A 25,753-nucleotide genomic window follows, 5' to 3' on the forward strand; every position below is an offset into this window, starting at 1 on the left:
ATTAGTAAATCGCCGCATCAGCGACGATATATATATATATATATATATATCAAACAAAATTTGTTTTTCATTTAACGTTCGATATGATTTTAAATCTCTATTAATTTGAAATTATGCCGAAACCTTACTTCTTTGTGAAAGATGATTTCATCCTCCCAACTAAAAAAATAAACTTTAGTTTATAACCCACTTTATTTGGTTAAAAGTATTTTTATAATAGTAAAAATATGTTTAACACTAAAAAAATAATATCTTTATTCTTCTTTAGATAGAGTCTGAAAATTTCTCACCCAAGTAAAATATATCGGTGAAATTGTTGTTTAATGCATTAAAAAATTAATATATTCTTGATGGCTTGTATGAGTTCGTCACCAATCAATGGACTAGGTTCCATGACACAACTATGAACAATACTAAAGGTAAAGCTTAAAGTTAAAGGCACAATAGTTTACACGGAAAACCTCCTTGCTCAAGGGAGGAAAAAACCACGACCTATTCCACATGATTTCACAACCAATTTCACTAAAATCAAGAGCAAGACTTTGTATTACAAACTCTTGTAACCTACACCTCGACCTCTTAATCTCTTCCTCCTTGTAACAACTCTATTACAAGATTTGAGCCTAGGTAATACCTCTATTGCCCACTATACAAATTAATTTTAGTGCAGACTTCAACAATACACCACGACTAACTCTAGCCTCCAACTAAGCAATAACTCTATTGCCCACTATCTCAACTAACTCTAGTTGACATAGACTTTAAGCAACCCAATTAAGCTAACTCTAGTATTGACACAGAAACTCAAACTACAACATAAAAACGATCAATTTTCTTTTATAACACATGAATTGATCTTACAATGTTTAGAAAATAAAACACATCCACACTACAAAACAACTAAGAGCTTTTCTTGAACGATTCTATCATGTCCCTAGCCGTTGGTGATGAGGTTGTTCATCCTTGAGAGAGGAACCTTTGCGTGTGTAAATTTGGAAATGTAAAAACTAAGTTGTTTCTTGTCCAAGGATGGATATTAACATATGGACAAAACAACCTCGTGCATTCTAATTGGTTGTTGTCCTCTGTTGTATTTTATCAACCACATCAGACACTGACAATTTTTATAACTGGTACCCATTATGTCGTTAGCATTCCGTGTTCATAGGACCATATCCGTTTATTACGTCCCATGATTTCAAAACTTGAATATAGCAATTCTCATATAACAAAACAAAATATAATATTTATCATCAACAAATTATAGAAAGGTAGAAATAAAGGATAATTGGTAATTGGAGGCTAATTGGGAGGAAGAAAAGTAAGGTCGGTATGTTTTCTTCTTTTTTGACATTTTTTTAACCCAATATATTAATAATAATAATAACTAAGCTTCAATTCAAATATTTATGTAAGCGTGATTGTAGCAACTCAAGTTACCAACACAATAACGATATGTATAAGATATATATTATAATCACTGAGAAGATAAATACAACGATATGTATTATAATCACCGTGAACACAAATACAATTAAGAAACGGAAACAACAAGAAAATTGCAACTAACAGTTCTTAAAATGAAACTAAGAATGTTAATCAAAGAGGAAGAAGATTAAAAAATACTAAGATAGATATTAGAGGATGAGAAGCTCGAACTAAGAATGAAACTCAACAATTTGCATGATCCTTCTTTCTAAACCTTAATCCCTTTTATCTAACTATTAATTGGATTTGGATCTCAAATTTCGCTGATGATATATATCTTAGCTCGGATGTTCATTTCAAGTGCATATCCTATTTTTGCATAACAAGGTTATGAAAATCCATAAGAAGCGACTGGGCGTATTGTATGTGCCAATTGCCATTTAATAAGCCCATGGAAACTAAGGTTATGAAAATCCACAAGAAGTGTCTGGGCGTATTGTATGTGCCAATTGCCATTTAATAAGCCCATGGAAACTAAAGCGATACTTCCTTATATTGTGTTTGAAGCAGTTGTTCAAATTTTTTGTAATGACCCTGAAGGTCATTTTTTGGAATTTTTGTAAAATTATCATTTTACCCCTCCCTTTAATTGCCCGAGTCATTTCTGATTGGTACAGGGTGTTGATTTTTAGAAAATCCTATGAAAAGTCAAGTCTTTGGAAATTTTGAGTTTTCATAAGCTTTAAGTGTTCAAAAGTAGTATTTGGGGCTAGCTGAAGTTACGGATCTCGGAATGAAATTTCGTTGATTTCAACAGCTCCGGAATGTCAAAATTGGAATAGAAGAGTTTACAGAATCAGTTTTGGAGTTGTAATCAATAGTTGAGGCCTTGAGTTAAGAATTTGAGGAATTTTAGACCAAGATTTGACTTTGATCAACTTTTGGAGTTTCGATGCTCGGAATAAAATTACGATGACTCCGTTGAATTCGGGGGATAGTTTTTGGTCTAGAAGAAGTGCTGGCTAAATTTTTAGAGGTCCCGAGCCCATTTTGGTATTTTGAAGGCCTAAGTTGATTTAGTTGCGACTTTTCGAGTTTCGGATCAAGGAGACCTCAAATTTGAATTTTGATGGTTCCATCACTTTTGGAATGGCCAAATTAGGGTAGTAGCATTTTTGGCATGACTATCGAGGCAATCAATACGAGTTTGGGGCCGTTTGACGTTTTTGACTTCGAAAGTTAGCTCATGGTTGACTTTGATCAACAATCTTGAAAAACTCGCTCGGATGAAAATTTTGACAGCGCGGTTAGTTCTAAAATATCAATTTTAGTCTAGAACGACCCTTTGTTCGATTTTTTAGGCTTCCGATCTAATATCAAGGCCCGTTGTGGAATGTAGGTTAAAATGACACTTGGATGTGAGATCCATTTTTTATTAAAATGACCTCGTATGATAATTTTGAATGCTCCATTGAGTCCAAAACGTCGAATTTAGTGGGATAGCATAGCTGGTTTATTTTTATCAGAATCCAAACGAATCTCGAGCACCCCGTTGGGGATTTTGGACTTTTCCAAAATCAAATATTGCAGCAAAAATCTGGTGCAAAGGCAAACCCGTTTTTGGGTTTTTCACTCAACTTTAAAACCCTATAACTTGAGTTCTAGAGCTCCATTTTGGGTGATTCGAAGCCTAGTGTATTCGGGAAGTTTGTGGTTATGTATTGGAGTGTTTAGGGACTGCTAGGTACTCTTCTTTGAGGTAAGATTCGCGTTGTAGCAGCTGCCCTTCCTATTTTAGGAATTAATTTTTGAAGAATTTTGAGAATTTATTTCTTGGTCTATATAAATTTGATTTTGACGATTCAAGTGTCTAAGTTCAAGAGAATTTCGTGAGGAATCTTTTGGTGAGATCAGAATCTAGAGAGGAGTCTTTGTTTGAGGTAAAACTTTGAATTTAGCAGCTGGTTGTTACGTTTTCGAGGTAGAATTGTGTTAATTATTGAGGGGCTGCTTCTTGCTCGTTTTGACTCCTATTGCAGTGATTCTTTGGGCTAAATTGTGGGGTTTTCTGCAAGAATCATCGTGGTTCTATTTTTTTGGGTCGGGGGTTCATCATTTGTAGTAATTTGCTGCTCCTAAAATGCTGTCTTTTTTCATTATCTTAGCTAGAACCCAGGTTTTGTTGCATGATCGTGTTGGAGCTGTTATTATGTGTGAATTTTGTTCCTGTTTGGAACACAAGTTGAGGATAGTAATTAGAATCTATTTTTGGGGTCAATTTCATAACTTTAGATGTGGGTCCCATAAATCCCGCTTTACACGTCAAAATTGGTCCATCTCCAAAAATTATGAAATTAGTGTCTACTGTATCGACATTGTGCTTCTATTTTTGACAGCGTGACAGCGTTCCGAGACCGCTTGGAAGAAAAAGGCTTCGGCACTGTGATTTGAAGCTCGCTTGTTCAGCCTACAAGTAGGCTACGATTTTCCTTTCATTAGATTGAGATGGAATGTGTGAAAGCATATTGAAATAGTTAGAATTTGGGTTGGGTAGCTTAATGGTATATTTTAGATATTAGAAATCATGCTCTAGACTTGTTATCGGGTTTTTCGGATATTTGGAAGTATAGTGTCCAATCGTTATTTGTTAGTATTACAAGAAGAGTTGAATGACAATGTTGCTGATATTGTGGAGTATGTTGGCCTTAGTATAGGTTGTAAACCTGCTTTAGTTGCCCCGACGTCGCTCCGCGCGGACTTAGATCCTTGTAGAATGGAGTAGCGGGCTAGTTCCTGGTACTTGGCCTTAGCTAGGCAATATCCTTGCTCTTAATAACACCCTCATTCATAACTCGGTATAACTATGACTCCGAGATGCGTCGACAATACTAGACTTCATGATCGTTTGACTTCGGCTCCGGTTCAAGTTCTGGTGGCATATTAGTTAACACATTAGGGAAGAGATTCTTAGTACTATTGTTGTCTAGTTGGAAAAGAGAATACTCAACACCATGGAATAAATTATCTGTGAGCATCCGGGTACCCAATTTCGACCTCCGTTCTGAATTATCGGAGAGCATCCGGGTACCCAGCCCCAGCCTCTGCCGGCTTGCTAGTATGACGAGCATCTCGGTACCCAATCCTGGCCTCGATCATATCGATGTGTTACGACGAGCATCCGTATATCCAGTCCCGACCTTGGCCACGTTGAACATTCGGGTGAGCATCTGAATCCCAGTCCTGGCCTCGATCCCTAAGGCACCCCTAGTTCGTTAACTCTTGGAGATTCTCGATTTGGAAATGATACAGTTCTTCGATTCCTGACCTCGCAGATTCTTAGTTTCTAGTCTTGGTAGTTGTAGCTATTCTATGTACTCGGCGGGCTTATGGGGGTTCGTTCGGATTTTTATTTAACTTGTACAAGAGTGTCCCTGTTGGGCTTATGGGGGCCCAATTGGGTATAGTTTGTTGTAGCTCTCGTAAATAGTACTCTTTTAACTTTAGATGTTTATGTTGATTCCTATTTAGGCTTATTCCTCTTTTTCATATTGTTTTCACCTTTTCTGCTCAGTCGGCCTATGATGTCTACTAGGTATTTGTTGTCTTAGTACTCATACTACACTCTGCATCTACTTTCGTGATGCAGGACCGAGCATCAACTGTCGTCATGAATAAATCGGGCCTGTTGCAGTCAGATTTGGAGACCACGGTGAGCACTTGGCGTTTCTGGATCACTTTTGTCTCCTTCAGTATGGATGACTTGTCTTTTACTTTTTGAGCCAGTTGTTGTACATATATGTCCGGTCCACTTTCGGGACTTGTACTCGTCTTTTATTTTGTAGCAACTCTGTACTTGTGACTTTCAGATTCTGAAAGAGATTTTTAGTTGTTTATATCATGTTTTGGTTTACTTCCGCTTATTCATTCTGCTTACTTTTATAATTAGTCAGTCTTGTTTAGTTTTTGCTCTCAAACCCATTACTTGACGTTTCGAATTTACGGATTGGTTTACCTACTGGTGGGTTATAGTATGTGTCATCATGACATGAGGAAAATCGAGTCATGACATTTTTTATGATATGTAACTGAAATAGATAACCTTTGTGAATGCTTTTTAGTCCTATTACTTCTTCTTGGCCAATAACCGAGTCTATAACATCCGTATTCATATTGTGTTGGGTAGATTCATAACAATGACACCGACAAAAAATAAAAAAATCATAACAATAACAAATATCACAACCCTTTTTTTTAATTTCAAGTTCTTTTACCAAAAAAATTTTATTTTAATATATAAAAAATTAAGATAAGTATAAAAAACACATCTGAACTATCTTTTTTTTTAGTTTCATACCTAAACTATTGGGAGTGTGAGTTTCATACCTACGAAACAACAAACACAATACTCCTTTATTGTTTGGCTTGAGCTAAGCTTGTTTTTTTTCAGCAGCAAGTTGGCGCTGTCCTACCGAACGGCAGCTGCAGCCAAACATGAGAAGCGCCAAGCTTTCTTCACTCTCACTCCGGCGTTTCTCTGCACTTACTCTATCCAAATCCACTTCTCCTGCCATTCCCATTACTGCAGATGTTCTGCGAGAATCAGTTACTTCTTCTCAGTGGCAATTCATCAAACACGTTACAGGTGAACTAAACCCCACCTTGATTTCAGCCACCCTTCCACACTTTCGTTCATCTCCTGACAAGGTACTCACTTTCATCGAAAATCTCAGTCCCAATTGCTTAGACATTTCCTGTTATTGCCTCGCAATTTCCATACTCTCTCGTCTCCCTTCACCTAAACAAGCCACTCACCTTCTCAAGCAAGTGATCAGTTCTCGTTTGGCTTCGCATAATGAGATTTTTGATGGGCTTATGAGTTCTCGGGAGAGGATGGAGATAAAGAGTTCAATTGTGTTGGATTTGCTTCTAAGGGCGTATTGTGAATTGAAGAAGGGAGAGGATGCGTTGAAGTGCTTTTATTTGATGAAACAGAAGGGAATTTTGCCAAAGGTAGAGACTTGTAATGATTTGTTGAGTTTTTTTCTTAAATTGAATAGGACCCATTTTGCTTGGATTTTGTATGCCGAGATGTTTAGGATGAAAATTAATTCTACTGTGTGTACGTTTAATATAATGATCAATGTTCTGTGTAGAGAAGGCAAGTTGAAGAAGGCAAAGGAGTTTATTGAACACATGCGGTGTTTAGGGGTTAAGCCAAATTTAGTATCGTATAATACTGTGATTCATGGTTATTGTTTGAGGGGGGATATCGAAGGAGCAAATAAGATTTTTGAGACGATGACAGCAAAAGGAATTGAGCCTGATTCATATACATTCAATTCTCTAGTTAGAGGGATGATGAAAGAGGGGAGGGAAAAGGAGGTCTCTTCCTTGTTTGAGAAAATGAGGTCGTTTGGGTTGATCCCTACAGCTGTGACTTACAACACTCTGATAGATTCATGCTGCAGTAAAGGGGATCTAGAAAAAGCATTTTTTTACAGGGATGAGATGGTTAAGATTGGCATTGTGCCGAGTGTTGCTACCTATAACTTGTTAATCCATGCATTGTTTCTTGATGGTAGAATGGCAGAAACTGATGATTTGCTGAAAGATATGTCGGAGAAGAGAGTACTTCCTGATGGTATTACATATAACATATTGATCAATGGCTATTGCAGGGCGGGAAATGCAAAGAAGACATTTAAGTTCTATGATGAAATGTTGAGTAGGGGTCTTCAACCAACGATTGTCACTTATACTTCACTAATCAAAGTCTTGGGCAAAAGGAATAGAATGAAAGAAGCAGATGATTTGGTTGTTGAAATACTGCGGAAAGGGATATTTCCAGATCTAATTATGTTCAATGCATTGATTGATGGCCATTGTTCCAATGATAACGTTGAGCATGCTTTTGCTACATTGAACGAGATGAACAAAATGAATGTTCAGCCTGATGAAGTTACCTACAATACTCTGATGCAAGGATATTGTAGGGAGGGTAAAGTTGAAGAAGCTTGTATGCTTCTCGAAGAGATGAGGGGAAGAGGAATTAAACCTGATCATATCAGCTATAACACTCTAATCAGTGGGTATAGTAGGAGAGGTGACATGGATGATGCATTCAAAGTTCGTGATGACATGTTAAGTGCAGGGTTTAACCCCACTCTTCTCACTTACAATGCTCTCATACAAGGTTTGTGCAAAAAGCAGGAAGGTGTACTTGCTGAGGAACTTCTCAAAGAAATGGTTAGTAAAGGCATTACTCCTGATGATAGCACTTATCTTGCATTGATTGAAGGGATTGGTGATGTTGATAGTTTCTTGGAGAGAAAAGACGCATCATAAGGTATCTTGTCATGGCGCTTGTTTATACATACAGATAGAGAACTCCAAGGAAAGGATGGTGTCTATTGTGGTTAATGATGGTTATAAGGGAAATAGGAGAGAGATTTGCATTAATATCAAAGGCATGATGATAGTTATCATTTCCATAATGCTGACAGCTTCTTGGTGATTCTTTGGATAAAAGGGGACTCACATGGCTTGAAATACCTACTGAAATTGAAACGTTCATACTGTTATGGTTCATCCTTCCCGAGTGGCTTGCATCTTCACATTTTTTCTGATCAGATTGACATGACAGCCCAACTACATAGCCAGTCACGCACTGCTTCATGAGACTACATCGGTGTATTTCATGTGTATTTTGCACATGTTATATCCATGTTTAGCTTCTTTAACCTGTTGTGCATCGAATGACCACTGGCTGATCTAAAGAGAACAGAAATTATGGTGTCAAAGTCTGGTTTAGTGAGACTTGAAGTTCTCGTAATCCAAAGCACCGAGTCACATAGGCTTCTTGATCCTAAATCCACAGAAAACAAACAACAAATGATTGATTGATCCAGCTGCTACCCTTAATTAAAGTTATTTTCTCGAAATTTCTTCCAGTTGTGGAAAGTGTAAGTTTGGATCATTAAACAACACGAACACGATGCAGGAGAAACATGCCTGTAAGAGCCTGTTTGGATTGACTTATAAGTTATTTATAAGCTGTTTTTAACTTTTTTGAATGTTTGATTGATCAACTTAAAGTCATTTTGTGCTTAAAATAAGCCCCAAAAGATAATTGGATTTGTTTGGTTTAGTTTATTTAAGCCAAACAGACACCAACTGTTATATGTAATTATAGATTCTATATTTTCTTTTGCATATATGGATTTAAAAAGGCTATAGGGATTCGTCCATACTCTTGGTATGGAGTTCCTTTTGTGGCGGGGTGGGTGTGGGGGAGTGAATATGATATAAAACCTCTGCATAAGGTGTGAGACGGTGTTTTTTCTGTCTCAATTTATGTGATTGTATTTCACTGATTATATATTTAAGAAAAAAAGAAAATTTAGAATTTATAGTCTAAAATAAGTAATAGAAATGTAGATATAAATTATTTTTTTATAAGAATAAAATAAGAAATTTAAAATTAAATTATTTTCAAATAAAAAAAAGATGATAGAGTAATTTTTTGTGGTACCGACGAAAAGGGCGGTTGTCTCCTTACTCTAGAAAGTCAGAATTGTTTTCCGGCCAAACTTTGTCTTAAGAAAAAAGCAAATGAAGGCCAATAAGCATTTTAAGGGTAAGTGGGCAAATACCTAGATCCCATTTGACCATAAGATTTTCAAAAGAAAAAATTGAAAACACTGTTTGTTTAAGAAATTTGGTCAGTTCTTTAAAATATGTCTTCAAATAGTTGAAGACAGCAGAATCATTCGAAATGTTAAGGTTCAAGTTGTTTTCGTCTCGAGATCCAGGAAATACAATAAAAAACTAAACTTCTTTTTTAGCCTCAACTTTACTCCAATGGTTTTCCTTTTTTTTCTTTTCTTCTGATAGAACAACTCAGATAAGATAGTTCTGACCACTAACTGCTTCGATCCCATGACTCGATTCTCCTCAAGAAACAGATGTTCGTACCCTTTACTTGTTTGTAGCTTGGTGGGGTTCTTGATATTGCTTCATTTATCATATTTGGGTAGTTACAGAGCTACTCAAAAAGGGCAGATTCAAGAAAGATATGAAGAGTTGGAGGAGATCCAAATTCCGCAGCCGAGAGGAAGCCAATCCTCAGAAGCCAACATGCTAATTGATGAATTCCTTGATAAGTCTTCTAAACTCAGGCACATTTTCTTTCCTGACAAGAGAACTAGCATAGACCCTAGAAAGAATACTAAAGATGACACCTTTTACTATTACCCTGGGATAATTTGGCTAGATACTGATGGACATCCTATTCAGGCTCATGGGGGTGGAATTATTTATGACGAAAGATCAAGAATGTATTATTGGTATGGCGAGTACAAGAATGGTCCTACTTATCGAGCTCCCGGGAAGAATGTAGCTCGAGTAGACATCATTGGTGTTGGCTGCTACTCTTCTAAGGATTTGTGGACTTGGAAGAATGAGGGTATTGTTTTAGCTGCGGATGAACATGATGAGAATCATGACCTTCACAAGTCTAAAGTATTGGAGAGGCCTAAAGTGATCTACAATGAGAAGACGGGTAAATATGTAATGTGGATGCACATTGATGATTCAAATTATACCAAAGCCTCTGTTGGAATTGCCATAAGTAATTCCCCTACTGGTCCTTTTCGATATCTATATAGTAAAAGGCCTCATGGTTTTGAAAGTAGGGACATGACTTTGTTCAAAGATGATGATGGTAAGGCATATGTCATTTACTCCTCTGTGCACAACAGGGAGCTTCATATTGGTCTTCTTGATCAAGATTATGTAGATGTTACTAATGTTATGTCAAGGGTTCTCGTGGGGCAGTTTAGAGAGGCCCCGACCTTGTTCAAGTACCAAGGAACTTACTACATGATCACATCAGGATGCAGTGGTTGGGCCCCAAATGAGGCACTGGCTCATGTGGCTGAATCAATTATGGGTCCATGGGAGACCATAGGCAACCCATGTATAGGAGCTAACAAAGTTTTTCGAGTCACCACATTCTTTGCTCAGAGCACATATGTGCTCCCCATTTCTCCTGGTTCGTTTATTTTCATGGCAGATCGCTGGAATCCAGATGATTTGGGTGAGTCTAGATATGTATGGCTTCCTTTAACTATGGAGGAAGTAGCGGGAAGTCAACGACCAAGAGTATCTATCTTTTGGCACAAAAGATGGAAGCTCTTTAAAAGTCCAGTATAGGAGAATGCTTATAGTTTTCTCATCATAGAGCAAGTTACTAGTTTTCTGTGGAGTATTAGAACTAATAGATATCTATTAGAATAACTTCTTACCTTGTTGGAGCTTGTATTACACACATTTTTACGCCATGTATATCAAGATGCATGATTGCAGCTTCTTATTTATGCTTTGTCAAGCAACCAAAAACTATCTCCAACCTGAGGAGACAGAAAAATACCTACTTTTTCATTAGTTTTGCGACACAACCAAATTGTAACCTCCCATCAACTTGCAATTTGGTGAGCTTTTCAAAATATTTTTTCCATTTTTCATCAATCTTGAAATAAGACTAGAAATAACAGGGAATTCAATTCCATTCTTATATTGAACGAGTAAGCTAGATATATGGTATTGCATTTGCTTATATGGTCCAGAGCACCACGGTGAAAGTCTTGTCAGACAACACATAACACTTAAAAAAGAAGACTATACAATTAAAGTTTCTGGAAGAACTCATAGTTCATTAGTTTAACATATATATCCAAAACAAATCAATTCTACATCAAAACAGAGGATTATAGGAATTAAAGAGAGTGAATCTTGATGCAGGAAAAAAGAAAATGTTTAACAGACCAAAGTTTCATTCAGATTCCTCTACAGTAGCTTCAATTCGGAGGAGGACGAATCCAACAGCAACTCCAACAAGAACCAAGCCAGGAATAATGGAAGCAATCCTGAAAATCTCAAGAGCAGCATTGCAGGTAGAGGACAAAGCTCCACCATTGGCTTGTGATGATGGGGTTTTTAACGAGCTAACAATCTTTGCAAAAGATTGTTCAGTGGACATAGGGAGACCTAATGAGGCAACATGGTTATTTGCCTTAAGCCCTCCAAATGAATTCAATCCACTAATGTACTTCACTTTGGTTCCTTTCTGGAAAGAGTTTCTGCCTGTGCCTACAATGGCTGCTGAACTTACTGTTGCTGCAGAGAATGTTGTCATTGTTGCCATTGTTTTCTGACCACCAACCTATACAAAAAAAAATTGAAGTTTTAATAAGTTTATACAAAATCTTTGAAAAGAAAGAACTAAAAAGATTGGGTTTTTACCTGGTTGTGATGGCTTGTGGAGTGCTTTAAGTTTGCCAAAGTAGAGAGATAATAAAAGGGTGAACATGGGATATTATTTTTTGTGAGGTGAATATGAGAGCAATGGATAAGGGGAGTGTTGAGATGGTTGGCTGACAAAGAAAATTGGATGAGGCATCTTATAGCTCATCAACTTGTAAAACTGGCCAGGAAAGTGTGGGCCATGGTCCTTTTGTCCAAATTTAGCTAAAGAAGCAGCATTAATGAGTTCTTTCTCCTTTCTTTTCTTAGAATTGGTATGGAGGTATTTCCAAAAATTGAAGAATAACTCACAAATGATATATAAGCATTCAGATCCCCCCCCCCTCCCACCCACCCCAGCATTTAAAACAGAAGAAAACCAAATAATTGTTGAACATTCAAATGTAATAAACCAGACTTTAGTCTTAACAGCAGTCAACAGGCTTTTAATTGTCAGAGCTATCAATACAGACCAGATAAGTCTTCAATATTTGTCTACAAACAACACCACTTGTTACAAGTTCACTATTTGGAAATTGATCCTTCATGGAGAACTTGAACCTGCAAGTAAATGTCATTTTCGCCTTTTCCTCTCACAAATTCACAAATGCACCTGTCATCTTTTTCCACAAGGTTCCACCGACATATACTGCGCCATCCGCCAATTAGCCATATTCTACCGTCCTTCCAGTTCTTGCGTTTTGTCTCAAATTCTCTGCCAGCAGAATCGCGAATGGTCATTCTTGAAGGGAGTTCAAGTTTGTAGTCTCTCACCACATCAATTGGAATGTACTGCAATTAGGAAAGACGACTTTGTTAAATGAGAATGCTATAAGATTGACTATAAAATCATTTGCTAGAATATCTATTTTAGGCTTTTAGTTACCAGTTGATCTCTCCTTTTTGCTTGTATTTTCGCTACAAAGTAAGGATTTTTTGGCTGAGTTGCGCGTCCACTTTTGAATATATCTGCACCATATTGGTCAGGGATATCCCTCACTTTGCGACCAGTGTCTCTTTTGCATCTAGCTAAATTAAGAAAGTTAACTGGTCAGATTCACAAACAGAAATCTCATGGAAACTCAGAGATACTTTATCTGTTTCATTACGTGGTGGTATTTTATTGAACATGGACTTTAGAATGAAAGAAGACTTTTGGCACGTATCACAAGTTCTAAAAAATGAGATTTAACTTTATTCTTTTCTGCTGTTCCAGAAACTAACAAACAGTGCTTAGGCTCATTTTGTCAGGGAACATTTTTAAAACCTTTTAGAACTTGTAGTCATAAACATTTCACAATATTTTTATGACTACAAGATCATGTACAAATATACAAAGATGTAGTTTTTGCAGTAACATACTAACAAGAAAAGAAATGAATAGTGTACAAAATGAAACAGTCAAGTAAATATATAGATCTTTAGTTTGTGTTTACCTTTTGAATGTGGAGCTTTTTTCTTAAACGTGTCGGTCCTTAGATTCTCCTCTTGCTCCTCCTCCTCCTCCTCAGTTTCTTCCTCTTCATCATCATCATCATCATCATCTTCTTCTTCCTCTTCCATATGTCTGGCCACATCAACAATGGATTTAAATAAAATTTCAAAGCAAGATTGTTATGGAGATTACAAAATTTGAAGAACGATGAGATGACTATAAACAACTCACAAACGATATATATAAGCATTTGGATCAAACATTGCCCCCTGAGCATTTAAAACAGAAGAAAACCAAATAATGGTTGAACATTCAAATGTAAATATACCAGATTTTAGTCTTAACACCAGTTAAAAGACTTAATTGCCTGAACTAATTATTAATACACACTAGTAGAACAGTTTTCAATTTTTGTCAGCAAACAGTTCTTAGCCTAAAAACTTGTCAACTTATAACAAAACTTAAGGCCATAAAAATTTAAAAAGCTATGTTAAGTAGCAGTAAACTATACTTCTTGTTGGGATTGGAAACTGATCCTTCATGGAGAATTTGAACTTCCAAGTAAAGGTCTTTTTGGCCTTTTCCTTTCACAAATTCACAAATACACCTGACATCTTTCTCCACAAAGTTCCGCCTACATAAACTGTGCCATCCTCCGATAAGCCATATTCTACCATCCTTCCAATTCTCGAGTTTTGTCTCAAATTCTCTGCCAGTAGAGTCGCGAACGGTCATACTTGAAGGGAGTTCAAGATTGAAGTCTTTCACCACATCAATTGGAACGTACTGCAATTAGGAAAAAAAACTTTGTTAAATGAGAATGCTATAAGATTAAACTATAAAATCATTCACTAGAATAGTTATAGGCTTTTAATTACTAGTTGATCTCTCCCTTTTGCTTGTATTTTCGCTATGAAGTAAGGATTTTTTGGCTGAGTTGCACGTCCACTTTTGAATATTTCTGCCCCAAATTGGTCATGGCGATCCCACACCTTGCGAGCAGCGGTTCTTTTATATCCAGCTGAATGAAGAAAGTTAACTGGTTAGGTTTACAAACAAAAATATCAGAGATACTCCATTCATTTCATTTTACGTGGTGGTATTTTATTGAACACTGACTTCAAGAAAGAATACCTTTGGAACATATCAAAAGTGTTAGGCTCGTTTTGTCAACGAACCAAACAACCGGACCTTTTTAAAACCCTTTAGAACTTGTAGTCTTTAACAATTAACATTTCATGACATTAATATGACTACAAGATCATGCCCAAATATACAAATATGTCAATTTTTGCAGTAGCATATTAACAAGAAAAGAATTGAATTGCATATAAAATGAAAAAGAGGAGTAGATATATCGATCTTTAATTTGTAGCTACCTTTTGAACATGACACCTTTTGCTTAAGTGTGCCAGCCCTTTCATTCTGTTCTTCCTCTTCCTCCTCGTCTTCATATTCCCCCTCCTTAGTTTCTTCCACGCGTCTACGTTTTGAACGTGGTGCCTTATCTATCTTCACTGAGGCTTTTTCCATCATCACAATATCAGTTGCACTTTCTTTAACACCAATTCTTTAGAGCTAGAGTTAATTTACAAGAACTTTTAAGGCAAATATGAAAAGAAAAATAAAAGAGTGCAATAATGTCCTCATAAAGTTTCAGTCTTACCCCTACATTATTATTATTTTCAGGAATTCATAGCTTCCTTACTAGGTTATCACATAGCAATGAAGAATGAAGATAAGATGCAAAATCAAATACCAAAAAAAGAATGAAGATGGAGAATTTTCCTAAAAGAAGATTAAGCAAAAAAGTAGTACAAGAAGTTGATAGTGTTTTTTAATAAAAATTTGGAAGGTGGGACCGGACAGGACCACCTAGAATATTAAAGGAAAACAGCTAAAAATAGTGCCTGCATTACATAAAAGGATTGAAAAATTAGTAAACTATACAGGGCAAAATGATGCAAAACCACAAATTTTTATGGCGTTTTCACATGTCATACGCTATAAATGTAAGACATGTTGTGTATATAAGCTCCCATAAGTTAACCATGGTTAACTAATATGTTTACTCCTTCTGATTAGTAACTCTATATATGGCCAAATTGTGTGATCTGATACAAATATAAATATTGGATACGAGTAAGTATTTTTTGTGAACATTCAATTATAGTAAGTATTTTCTGTGAACATTCAATCATATTCTACTTTTGAGTTTAGATTTTGGATTTAACTCATATACACGATCGATGTTCATAATTTTATACTACCAGTACAGTGTTGTTGCTATTAGGTTTTTTCCCATTTGTCAATCCATGCTTGATATCGATAGTGACATATAATTAACTTATAAGTGAAATTAAAAAGTACTTTATACTGTCAACATATAAAAGTTTAATATCAATAATGTAACAAATATTAAACAATCAAATCGTTTAAAAATTAACTACATCTACACTAAGCATGGTTTGTGAAAGCCTACAAAAAAGAGATATTCTACCGGACTGTTAGACTTCAAGAGATATTATGGTCACTGAATTTAAAATGACAAAAAATAATGTAATAACATTTGCAAACAGAAATCATAAATTGGATGACTACCTGAGAAATTCACTTTACCTGTATAGATTATGTTGGATCAAAAATGTAATTTAATAATAAAATAATAATATTAATTTGCATAAGTTATTGGTGAAAGTGGGTGTTAATTCTTTGGTGCAACTTTTGTAAGTACTATGACATTTTCACCACTAATTTACTCCATTAAGATTTAAATATTGTAACCACTATCACATGTCGTACCTACCTTAATATCTCACTACTCTCTAATTTACTCTACGGAAAGAATTCCTATACCTATATATAGAGAGGTGTTTCTTCTATGAGTTGAAAAATGAGAAATATTATATTGTGTGTGAGAAAATATTGTAGTGTGCATGATAAGCATGAGGGTGGGTGTGTAGTAAAAAGAGAGTTGACAGAAGGAAAAATATTGTACGTCTCTAACTTATTCACTACACACAAAAGAGTAATTTTATATTAAAGAAAAGGCGTTCTTATTGGTGGAGCTTTAAACTCCTCAAATAATCTAGAGTTGTTTGAGTTATACGATGTTGTCAGATTCTTGCATTCTGGAAGGGACAAATCAAAAGTTATATTGTTGAATCCGTAAAGGTTATATCACAATGGACTTGAATCTCTTTAAAAAGAGAGATATATCCATGCCTCAACTTGAATATTTATTCATTTTTGTTCATTTTGTTTTTCAATTGTAATTTATGATATTTTCTCCAACAAATTATACATCGGATGAACAGAGAAAAACATTAAAGAGTTTAGTGTTTTGCAAGTGAAGTCATAGTCATTCCAAATTTTCCAACCAATCCTAGCAATTCTAACAGAAGTAGAGCAGATAATGGTTTAACATTCAAAAGTAAATGAACTACACTACAGACTTAACGCCAATCAATTGGCTTAACTACCAGATCTATTACTACAAACTAGATGAATTTAAACGCCAGTCTACTGCAAATTATTTCTTATTTTTCTTGTTGGAATGGGGACTTGCCCTTATGCAGAATTTAAACTTGTAGGTAAATGCCTTTGTTATGTTTTCCTCTCACAAGAAAAGAATTGAATTGCATATAAAATGAAATAGAGAAGCAGACATAAAAATCTTTAATTTGTGTCTACCTTTTGAATGTGGTGCCTTTTTCTTAAATGTGTCAGCCCTTTCATTCTCTTCCACTTCATCATCTTCTTCAGCTTCTTCTACTACGACTTCGTATCTCTCGTCCTCTTCTTCTACTACTACAACTTCGTATCCCTTGTTCTCTTCTTCTTCTACCATGTAATCGTCATCACTATCATCAAAAGAAGAACTACTGCTGCTATTACTAGCCAATTTTTTTCCTTTTGGCTCTACACTCTTTTGATGTTCATTTTTTTCTTCCTCCTCCACAACCAATTTCAAACCTCCAACCCCTTTCTTTTCACATCTAGTTCTTATTCCAAGTATTTTTAAGTCAAATGTTCCATTTCCGTCATAATAAAATACAAAAATGTCTCCATCCTCTAAAGTGTTGTCCTCAATGAATTTCTCCCATCCGTATTGAAAATAAAACTCTCTTTCTGCTTTGGTCACTCCAATAGGCCATATATTGCCAAACCGATCCCGAAGAGAAACATTCCTAGGTATCTTTCCATTCTTGTAATTGGTATAACTTGTGGGGATTTTCTGTGGGAAAAAAAAAGAAGCTTAATTTTTTAATAAAATGTAGAACAACAACAATTTCTTATAATCAGCTTGACCCATATCATAAAATCAGCCAGTATAAGATGGAAAAATATTTCAAATAAACTCAAAATTTGAGATTTTCGATGTTAGAAGTCAAAAGAATGTAAGTATTTCAAAACGTACAAAATAAAATCTAAGACTTTCTCATAGTTTACTGCAAAGTTACTTCCATTAACACTCATAATATGGTCATTTGGAAATGATATATGCAATTTATGACATCTACCGACTCAATTCTATATAATACTAGTATAGAATAGAAAATTTAACATATATAATCTTGGTATAAAACGTTGCATCACACAAAGGCATCTTCTTAACCTCTTCCCCCTCGTGCCGATGAGAGGGAATGTACAGTTAGAAAAATGTAAAATATCAAGAGTTCATTCATATTTAGTTTTGCATATCTAACTCTCACCAAGGCCTTCCCTTCCCCCTATCCAATGCCCGCATCTCCAAAAAGAAAAAGAATTCAAGAAAAAAGTCCTGAGAAATCAAATACCATGAGGGGGGAAGTATACTTACCATCTGTTTTGCACTGGTTTTAGGGTTGAAAACCTTAAAGAAGCTCTTTTCCATGTTCTTTTTGGTTGTCAAATTTTTACGACTTTAACACTACAAGCTTCTTTAAGAGAATAGAAGAATTCGCGGCGGCACCTTAAAACCTACAAGTTTCTTTAAGAGAAAGAGGAATTTGCGGCAACCTTAACCCTACAAGGTTCATTAATATTGTAGGAGAATATATAAGGAGGAAAATATTATAAATATCTTACAAGAATATCTTTTGACGCTAGTAATAGTAATAGCGTGTTATTAGTGGTAACTAGTAAAGTTGTTGTCATGTGACCAGGAGGTCACGGGTTCAAGCCTTGGAAACAGCCTCTGGCAGAAATGCAAAGTAAGGCTGCGTACAATAGACCCTTGTGGTCGGGCCCTTCCCCGAACCCTACGCATAGCGGGAGCTTTAGTGCACCGGGCTGCCCTTTTTTTTAATAGTAATAGCGTGTTATTAGTGGCCACCGTTGTTAAGGAAACATTCTTGTAAAAGAATTAAGCAAAAAGATAATGTGGTCATTATCATCGATAAAAGAGTAAAATAAAGTGCACTAAAGCTCCCACTATGCGCAGGATTCGGGGAAGGGCCCGACCACAAGGGTCTATAGTAAAGTTATATAAAAGTTTCGAGTAAATATGTTATTTTTATGCTTGCAAGGAAAAAAAAAAGAAAGTAACGGTACTATTAGAGTAATTATAACTTATGTGGTAACTTATCAAAGTAGTTAATGCAAAGGAACAATTTCATAAGGTATTTTAGTAAAAAAAATGGATCATACTTGAAAATTCAAAGTTAAAAAATGAAAACGTCCGGTAAAACAAAATGAAACATTTGAAATAAATAAATAACGAAATGAGAAAAAGAAGCCCCTAGATTTCTAATTTTTAGATGACAACAAAGTACGTGTTTTGCTCTTTGAAAATTGAGGTTCTTAACTACAGTTTTCATCCCATTTTAGGTTGACAAAATTAGCCCATGAAAACATGACCCGACTTTTAATTAACTCAACCCGTTCGATTGACGTCCCTAACCCCAATTAATTAAATAGAGTACTTTGCATTTATTGACGTTTGCAATTCAGAATTTTATGAAGCAATCGCAATTGAGATAAACGATTCTCCCTCAATACAGTTGAACTTTGTCAAGTATGTATATGTAGTGAAGAATCGTAGAGACCTTTAGCTGATTGGTGACCAACGGAGAGCATGGGAGGAAAAAATGCAAAAATGAAAAAGGGTAAAGTGTGTCAATTTATTGATTTTTGTTCCACCTTATTGCGGAATATATGCACATTTAGTATAAATTCATCAGCCTGAAGGTCCTTGATCAACTCAGAAACAAGCATCACCTACCATTAAATCCATAACAAATCCCAACCATCCTTTGCTTAAAAACATTTGCATTTTCCTCATGATGCAATGGACATTCCACTTAATTCCATCAGAATCTTGAAGTCAAATTAGTTTTGAAGTCTTTGGCATATACTTTTGGACAAAGTCAACTAGTATATACTGCAGATTATGACGAATTTTGAAGTATACATCACGAAGAATGCAAGATTAATATGCATGAGTATGAATATATTGAGATACAAAACACTTTAAACAGGAAAAAACGACATATCCAGTTTAATGTATAGGGAAAAAGGCGTACCAGAATATGGTGCCGTACAATCTTATATTTTTCAAGGATGTGCAAAAAGTGAGGATTTTCTGGCATGAACATTTTGGCAGCTCTAATGGCCCTGCTCGATTCTGAAGCACTCGGTTGTCCTCTTTTGCAACAATCATACCTTCCACGCCCTACAGATTCTCCCATTGCTTGCCAGTGAATGATTTCCTTGTACCTGCAATTTATCAAATTAGCTCTCAACATGATGCAAATAAATTTTCAAGCTTACAATATTTTGTTGGAAAACAAACTATCCAGTCTTGTAGTTGGTTTCATTTGAAGATATTGGTCCAAATGCATCTGGGATCTCTGTATATTTTATTTAATTAAAATGAAGTATATTGGTTTTACTTCACTCTTGTGCATTATTTGGATTAGTCATACCTCCAGTTGCCGCTGCAGAATGTATAGGACTTTTCATCGAACTAATTTGCCACCCAGTGGCCTAGTTAAACTGCTATTGTCCGATATGTTTGAATTCTTTGCATTTAATAGCTGTCTGTTGTCATGTAATTTGATTGTTCTGCTTCTTGTTTCATAGCAACGCAAAAGCTTAATCCTTCCAGGTGTACTTTTATGTCTTTTGGCTCTGTGCCAACATCCAGATACTTAGGTGAACTCTCTGGTCCTTGCTCAGTTTCCAAGGGATCCACGATTTCAACAGAGTTCTAGCCATCCTTATCACCAATAATTTTTTTCTTTCTGAGTGAAAGATCCTGACCAACATCACGTACTTTAGCATTGCCATGACTTCTAAATTGATAATCAATCTCAGTAGCGGCGAGGTCAAAAACTTTTTCCATCTCTCACATAAAGTGTGATATCCTATTTGTGTTATACAATTCACTTTCCACTCTTTTCCTTCTGAATTATGAAGAAAAACTGTTGTCTTATTGTCTGATTTTGAAAGTCATTCACAAAAGGACTTTGGAACATACTGCATTAGAAAACTTGTTACACATTTCAAAGATAATTGGTCACCAGAAACTAATAAAGCATGAGCGGAAGCGGGGAAAAAAAGCTTACTAAATTAACCTTAACAACCGCCCAACCAACTGCTTAAGCTAAAAATAGTTGACGGATGTATAATATATGTACAATCAGTGTATAATCCATCTATACTAGTGAATCTGGTGGGATTTTTGTGTAAAAAACAAAACTTATTAAACTAGTTAAGAAAACACTTACCAAGAAACAAGCCAAGCATTTCACGAATTGAGGATTTTTTGGAGTGAGAAGGTCCTCTGCTTTCTCAATTGCAGCTCCTTTTCTTGGAGTTTCATGTTCTGAGGAAACACAACATAGTAGTGTTTAGTTAATTCAATTTAATAAAATGTATAAATCATTACACTACAAGAGAAAAGGTAAAGTTTAGCAAAGGAAAATTTGGTCGCTAAGAGTCTAAATCCGATCACTATTAGTCCATCATATGTTACCTTTCAACGACAGCTAGAAGAATTGGAAGGCTATGAATTTAAATCATTAAACCTGTGCCATTTTCTACGTCCACACAAGTCTGTTTAGGGAATTTGGAACTGTAAGGTTATTTTGCTAGCCTTCTTCACTTCCTTACCCCATCATATGTTGAAGCTTGTTGATTTTTTCCCATGGTTGTTAACTTCATACATCTCTCAAGTCCATTCTTACTGTAAATAGCAGCGCAAACAACAACAACAACAACAACAAGTGAAATCCCACAAGTGGGGTCTGGAGAGGGTAGGATGTACGCAGACCTTACCACTACCTCATGGAGATAGAAAGGCTGTTTCCGAAAGACCCTCGGCTCAAAAGTCACAGTCCCAAGTAAATAACAGCGCCATCGTACCTAAACACGAGAAGTTCCCCATATTCTAGTTGGTAATTTTTCTGAAATTTCTTCCAACATTTGTGTATAAGCAAGCCCAAGCATCACATTGTAGTTTCACATTCCAAGTGCCTCCAGAAAGACACTTAAGAGTGCTTTATCAGGTGATTCTTCTGAAATATGCCTAAAAAACTCAGGTAGGATTCCCTACAAATTAAGAAAGTCAAAAGAAGAAGAAAAATCAGCAAGAAAATGAGCTGGAATTCACTTATATGCTTGTAAATGATGAGCATAAGCAGAATATTATCAGTTCACTATTGACTGTAGGATGAAACGTCTCGAAAAAGACTGCTCTTTTATCTATCTTCAGTAAGGCTTTTTCGATCATCACAATACCAGTTGCACTTGTCTTTAACACCAAATCTTTAGAGCTAGAGTTAATTCACATATATAGGATGAACAGAGAAAACATAAAGAATTCAGTGTTTTGCAAGTGAAGTCATGGTCATTCCAAATTTTCCAACCAAACATAGCAATTCTAATAGAAGTAGACCAGATACTGGTTTAACATTCGAATGTAAATAAACCAGACTTCAGTCCACAAAAATTTCCCTTAGGCTGGTGTTTTCAGAGAACCGAACAACCAAACCTTTTTAAAACCTTTTTTTTCTGTTGAGAAGGTAACAATTTGTATTATAAACCAGTACTTAGATAGTACTGAAAACCCCTTTACAAAAAAGAACGAAAATGTAAGAACAAAAACAGCAAGCCTAGCATGATTCTAGTACTTCTAGGATTGCTTCAGCATCTATAGGGGAGCTCTTTGTACACCAAAGACATTATAACAGAATACAATCTGTTTTGATCATTTGTAGGTATCTGCTTCTATCCTCAAAGCTTCTAGCATTCCTTTCTGTCCAAATGGTCCACCAAATGCATTCTGGAATAGTTCTCCAATAACTTCTGTTCTCTACCCCAATTCCTGCTTCCTCCCAACTTGAGAGAATGTCAACAATCTTACTAGGCATTGTCTATTGAATGCCTCTGAGATTGATGAAAATCTTCCACAGTTGATTAGTGATTTTGCAATGTAAGAACAGATGTCCAACTGTCTCAGCTGCTTCCCCACATAAACAACAATGTGTCACCATAAAGTTCTCTTTTCCTTAGATTCTCATGTGTTAGTACTGCCTACTTTGCAATGTAAGAACAGTTGTCCAACTGTCTCAGCTGCTTCCCCACATAAACAACAATGTGTCACCAGAAAGTTGTCTCTTTTCCTTAGATTCTCATGTGTTAGTACAGCCTCCTTTGCTAGCAGCCAAGTGAAACATGCCACCTTAAGTGGAACTTTGGCTTTCCAGATTTGTCTCCAAGGCAAGTTGAGGGTTAGTGGAGCCTGTTTATGACCTTGTAAACTGAGCTCACTTTGTATTTTCCTTTGTTGTGCTCTGTCCACCACAGGCAATCCTCCCCTTCCATCAAACCTTGAAATGAATCCAACATTTTAAAGAACTCAGCTAATCTATAGACTTCCCAGTCATTTAAATTCCTTTTGAGAGATAGATCCCATCCTTGAGGAGACCATGTTCCAGACACTGTCCTGTCTTTATGTAGTGCTAAGTCAAAGATGTTTGGGAAGATCTCTAACAAATTACTATAACCAAGCCATCTATCTTTCCAGAAACCTGTACTGATACCATTGTGTACTGTTATAGCAGTATGATTCCTTGGGAAAGGCCACCAGTTCCTAATTGATCTCCAAACAGTAACACCGTAGGGGTTGGTTGCTTCCTTGGTGACCCATGAATCCATCTCTCCATACTTCAGTTTAATCACCCTGCTCCACATTGAGTCTGGTTCATGAGCATATCTCCACAACCATTTCAGCTTTAGAGCCTTGCTTTGGTTCTTCAAGATTTTGATGCCTAATCCTCCTTGTTTTTTTCCTATGATCAGAACTTTCCATTTTACCAGATGGTATCCCTTTCTTTTCTTGTTTCCTTGCCAAAAAAATTTCCTTCTACAGGTATTGGGAAAAAAGTTAGCATGTGTAGAAAGGGCATCCAGGACTACATTGATCGAGGTGAGCCTGCCCCCCATTGATAAATATTATGCTTTTAATCTGACCAACTTCCTCTCACATTTCTCCAAGACAGAATTCCAAATTTCTTTGGACTTTGATTTTTCCCCCAGTGGCATCCCCAGGTAGACAGCAGGCAGTGCTCCCACCTCACCTCCTAGCACCAGAGGCCAGAAGCTCCATATTAGTGACCAAGTTTATGGGATACAAATGGCTCTTTCCCCAGTTGCTGTGAAGACCTGACATGCCTTCAAAAAGCACCAGAATGACCCTGAAGTACCTTAATTGTTCCTCATCTGCATCACAAAAAATCAGAAGTGTCATCTGCATATTGGAGATGTGTTACCTCCAGACTCCTCTCATTGTTTGTAGACACCTCAAATCCTGTGATCCACCTATTTGTTTTAAAACGTTTTAGAACTTGCAGTCTTAAACAATTCATGACATTTATATGACTACAAGATCATGTTGAGATATACAAAAAAATATCATTTTTTATGTTCATTTTTTTCTTCCTCCTCCACAGCCAATTTTAAACCTCCAAACCCTTTTTTTTCACATCCAGTTATTTCAAGTAATCTTAAGTCAACTCTTCCATTTCCATGATTCCATCATAATCATTTTACAAAGGAAAAATGACATATTTAATTTAATGTATAGAGACGAAGGCTTACCAGAATACGGTCCCTACAATGTTATATTTTTCAAGAATCTGCAAGAAAGGATTTTCTGGCATGACATTTTGGCAGCTTTAATGACCCTGCCCACTTCTGAAGCACTAGGTTGTCCTCTTTTGTGACGATCATACCATCCACGCTCTACAGATTCTTCCATTGCTGGATGCTGGATGCTGAATGATTTCCTTGTATATGCAATTTATCAAATTAACTCTCAATATGATGCAGATAAATTTTCAAACTTACAATATTTTGTTGGAAAACAAACTAGCCGATCTTGCAATTGGATTTATTTGCAGACACCAGTCCAAATGCATCTGGAGTCTGTGTATATTTACTTTCATTGAAATGAAGTATATTGTTTTCAATTCCCACTTGTGTATTATTTGGATTAATCATACCTCCAGCGTCCGCCGCAGAATGCACAGGAGTTTTCATACTTTGCCAAACCAATTTGCCACCGAGTGACTTAGTTAAACTGCTATCGCCAGATAGGTTTAAATTCTTTGCATTTAATAGCCGTCTGTCATGTAATTTGTTTGTTCTGCTTCTTGTTTCATAGCAAGACCAAAGTTTAATCCTTCGAGTTTATCTATTTCACACACTAAGCTGTAAGTTGTCACAAACCTAACACTCATCTGGATACAACCATGCGAACAAACAAGGAAATATAACGGGAAGAAGACGAATGGATGAACAATTGAACATTAACATTAAGTGCAGGCACATAAATATGAAAAAGTAGTAAATAACCTGTTGGTGTAATATAACACAATTGCAATAAATTATAGTTGAAGATAAAATGACAAAAAATGAATAAAAAAGTATTCAGGATGAGGCGCGGATATTTCGCTCTCTTTAAGTAGATTCAAGCCCACTGTGGCATAATTTACACCGATCCAACATTAATACTCTTGACTTGTCCACTGCAGGATACAATAGCCCAATAAAGTTGTACAACTCAAGCAACTCCAGATTAGTTAAAGAGTTCAAAGCTTCAAAAAATGAACACGTTCCTTCAACACATAGATACACTCTTTTGTATAGTGAATATAGCTGAACACTTGGAATATTTTCTTGTCTCAACTATCTCTTTCACTACGTCATACTACAATATTTTTCCCCACTTAAACATATTTCATGTCATCTTATTTGACATACATACTTCTACCACTAACTCATACAAATTAATATTATTATTTTAATACTAAAATGTATTTGGCTCCAACATAACCTAAATACTCTTATTGAGGGCAAAGGGGGTGGGAGTAGTACAGTACTTTTCAGAAAGAACTTACCAGTTGACGGAGGGCTTAACAATCACGCCGGATCCCGGTTGGGCAATCTTCTTACCTCTGCTCATAAAAAAGTGCCGTTACCTCCTTTTATAGGGCAGCACATTTTTCCGCCTTCTAAAATATCTTTTCCCATATATTTAAACAAAAAAACGCTATTATTAAAAATTAATAATTTTTCTTTGGCAATTTTTTTTAATTTTCT

General features: G+C 35.9%; 4 protein-coding genes across 7 annotated transcripts; 2 read left to right on the top strand and 2 right to left on the bottom strand.

Annotated features, from left to right (window-relative positions):
- Positions 1-5,806: 5,806 nt before the first annotated feature.
- On the top strand, positions 5,807-8,501 carry LOC129885494 (pentatricopeptide repeat-containing protein At2g15630, mitochondrial). The gene has a single exon (XM_055959787.1). It carries the CDS (start codon positions 5,920-5,922, stop codon positions 7,771-7,773), a length of 1,854 nt encoding a protein of 617 aa, XP_055815762.1. The 5' UTR covers positions 5,807-5,919; the 3' UTR covers positions 7,774-8,501.
- A 508-nt stretch (positions 8,502-9,009) lies between these two features.
- Positions 9,010-10,950, top strand: LOC129885497 (uncharacterized). The gene has a single exon (XM_055959793.1). The coding sequence runs from the start codon at positions 9,367-9,369 to the stop codon at positions 10,639-10,641; it is 1,275 nt and encodes a 424-aa protein (XP_055815768.1). The 5' UTR covers positions 9,010-9,366; the 3' UTR covers positions 10,642-10,950.
- A 164-nt stretch (positions 10,951-11,114) lies between these two features.
- LOC129885499 (uncharacterized) lies at positions 11,115-11,951 on the bottom strand. The gene is made up of 2 exons (XM_055959794.1): positions 11,731-11,951; positions 11,115-11,650 (listed from the first exon to the last, which is right to left on the bottom strand). Exon 2 carries the CDS (start codon positions 11,630-11,632, stop codon positions 11,261-11,263), a length of 372 nt encoding a protein of 123 aa, XP_055815769.1. The 5' UTR covers positions 11,633-11,650; positions 11,731-11,951; the 3' UTR covers positions 11,115-11,260.
- A 158-nt stretch (positions 11,952-12,109) lies between these two features.
- Positions 12,110-24,842, bottom strand: LOC129885496 (B3 domain-containing protein At5g60140-like). 4 transcript variants are annotated; one of them, XM_055959789.1, is made up of 13 exons: positions 24,251-24,842; positions 21,434-21,700; positions 21,263-21,335; positions 20,878-20,975; positions 20,074-20,626; positions 19,672-19,864; positions 16,859-17,402; positions 14,545-14,688; positions 14,044-14,186; positions 13,677-13,951; positions 13,167-13,297; positions 12,617-12,759; positions 12,110-12,522 (listed from the first exon to the last, which is right to left on the bottom strand). In XM_055959789.1, the coding sequence occupies exons 6-13, from the start codon at positions 19,834-19,836 to the stop codon at positions 12,256-12,258; spliced, it is 1,812 nt and encodes a 603-aa protein (XP_055815764.1). In that variant the 5' UTR covers positions 19,837-19,864; positions 20,074-20,626; positions 20,878-20,975; positions 21,263-21,335; positions 21,434-21,700; positions 24,251-24,842; the 3' UTR covers positions 12,110-12,255. The 4 variants fall into 4 exon arrangements, with proteins under 4 accessions (XP_055815764.1, XP_055815766.1, XP_055815765.1 ...); XM_055959791.1 differs by lacking the exon at positions 20,074-20,626 and having other exon boundaries at positions 20,878-21,335; XM_055959790.1 differs by lacking the exons at positions 21,263-21,335; positions 21,434-21,700; positions 24,251-24,842 and having other exon boundaries at positions 20,074-20,405; positions 20,878-21,059.
- Between the last annotated feature and the right edge of the window lie 911 nt (positions 24,843-25,753).

Source organism: Solanum dulcamara, chromosome 4, assembly GCF_947179165.1.
Source record: "Solanum dulcamara chromosome 4, daSolDulc1.2, whole genome shotgun sequence".
NCBI classification, from domain to species: domain Eukaryota; kingdom Viridiplantae; phylum Streptophyta; class Magnoliopsida; order Solanales; family Solanaceae; genus Solanum; species Solanum dulcamara.

What these genes read in the sequence shown, in the direction of transcription:
- LOC129885494 (XM_055959787.1), top strand. Translation starts at nt 5,920, where the DNA reads ATGAGAAGCGCCAAGCTTTCTTCACTCTCACTCCGGCGTTTCTCTGCA.
- LOC129885497 (XM_055959793.1), top strand. Translation starts at nt 9,367, where the DNA reads ATGACTCGATTCTCCTCAAGAAACAGATGTTCGTACCCTTTACTTGTT.
- LOC129885499 (XM_055959794.1), bottom strand. Translation starts at nt 11,632, where the DNA reads ATGGCAACAATGACAACATTCTCTGCAGCAACAGTAAGTTCAGCAGCC.
- LOC129885496 (XM_055959789.1), bottom strand. Translation starts at nt 19,836, where the DNA reads ATGGGAGAATCTGTAGGGCGTGGAAGGTATGATTGTTGCAAAAGAGGA. An exon ending in AAAGGTGTCATGTTCAAAAG is followed by an intron (nt 14,187 to 14,544) that starts GTAGCTACAAAT and finishes TTCTTCATTCAG; the next exon opens with CTGGATATAAAAGAACCGCT. An exon ending in CAAAAAGGAGAGATCAACTG is followed by an intron (nt 12,523 to 12,616) that starts GTAACTAAAAGC and finishes TCCTAATTGCAG; the next exon opens with TACATTCCAATTGATGTGGT.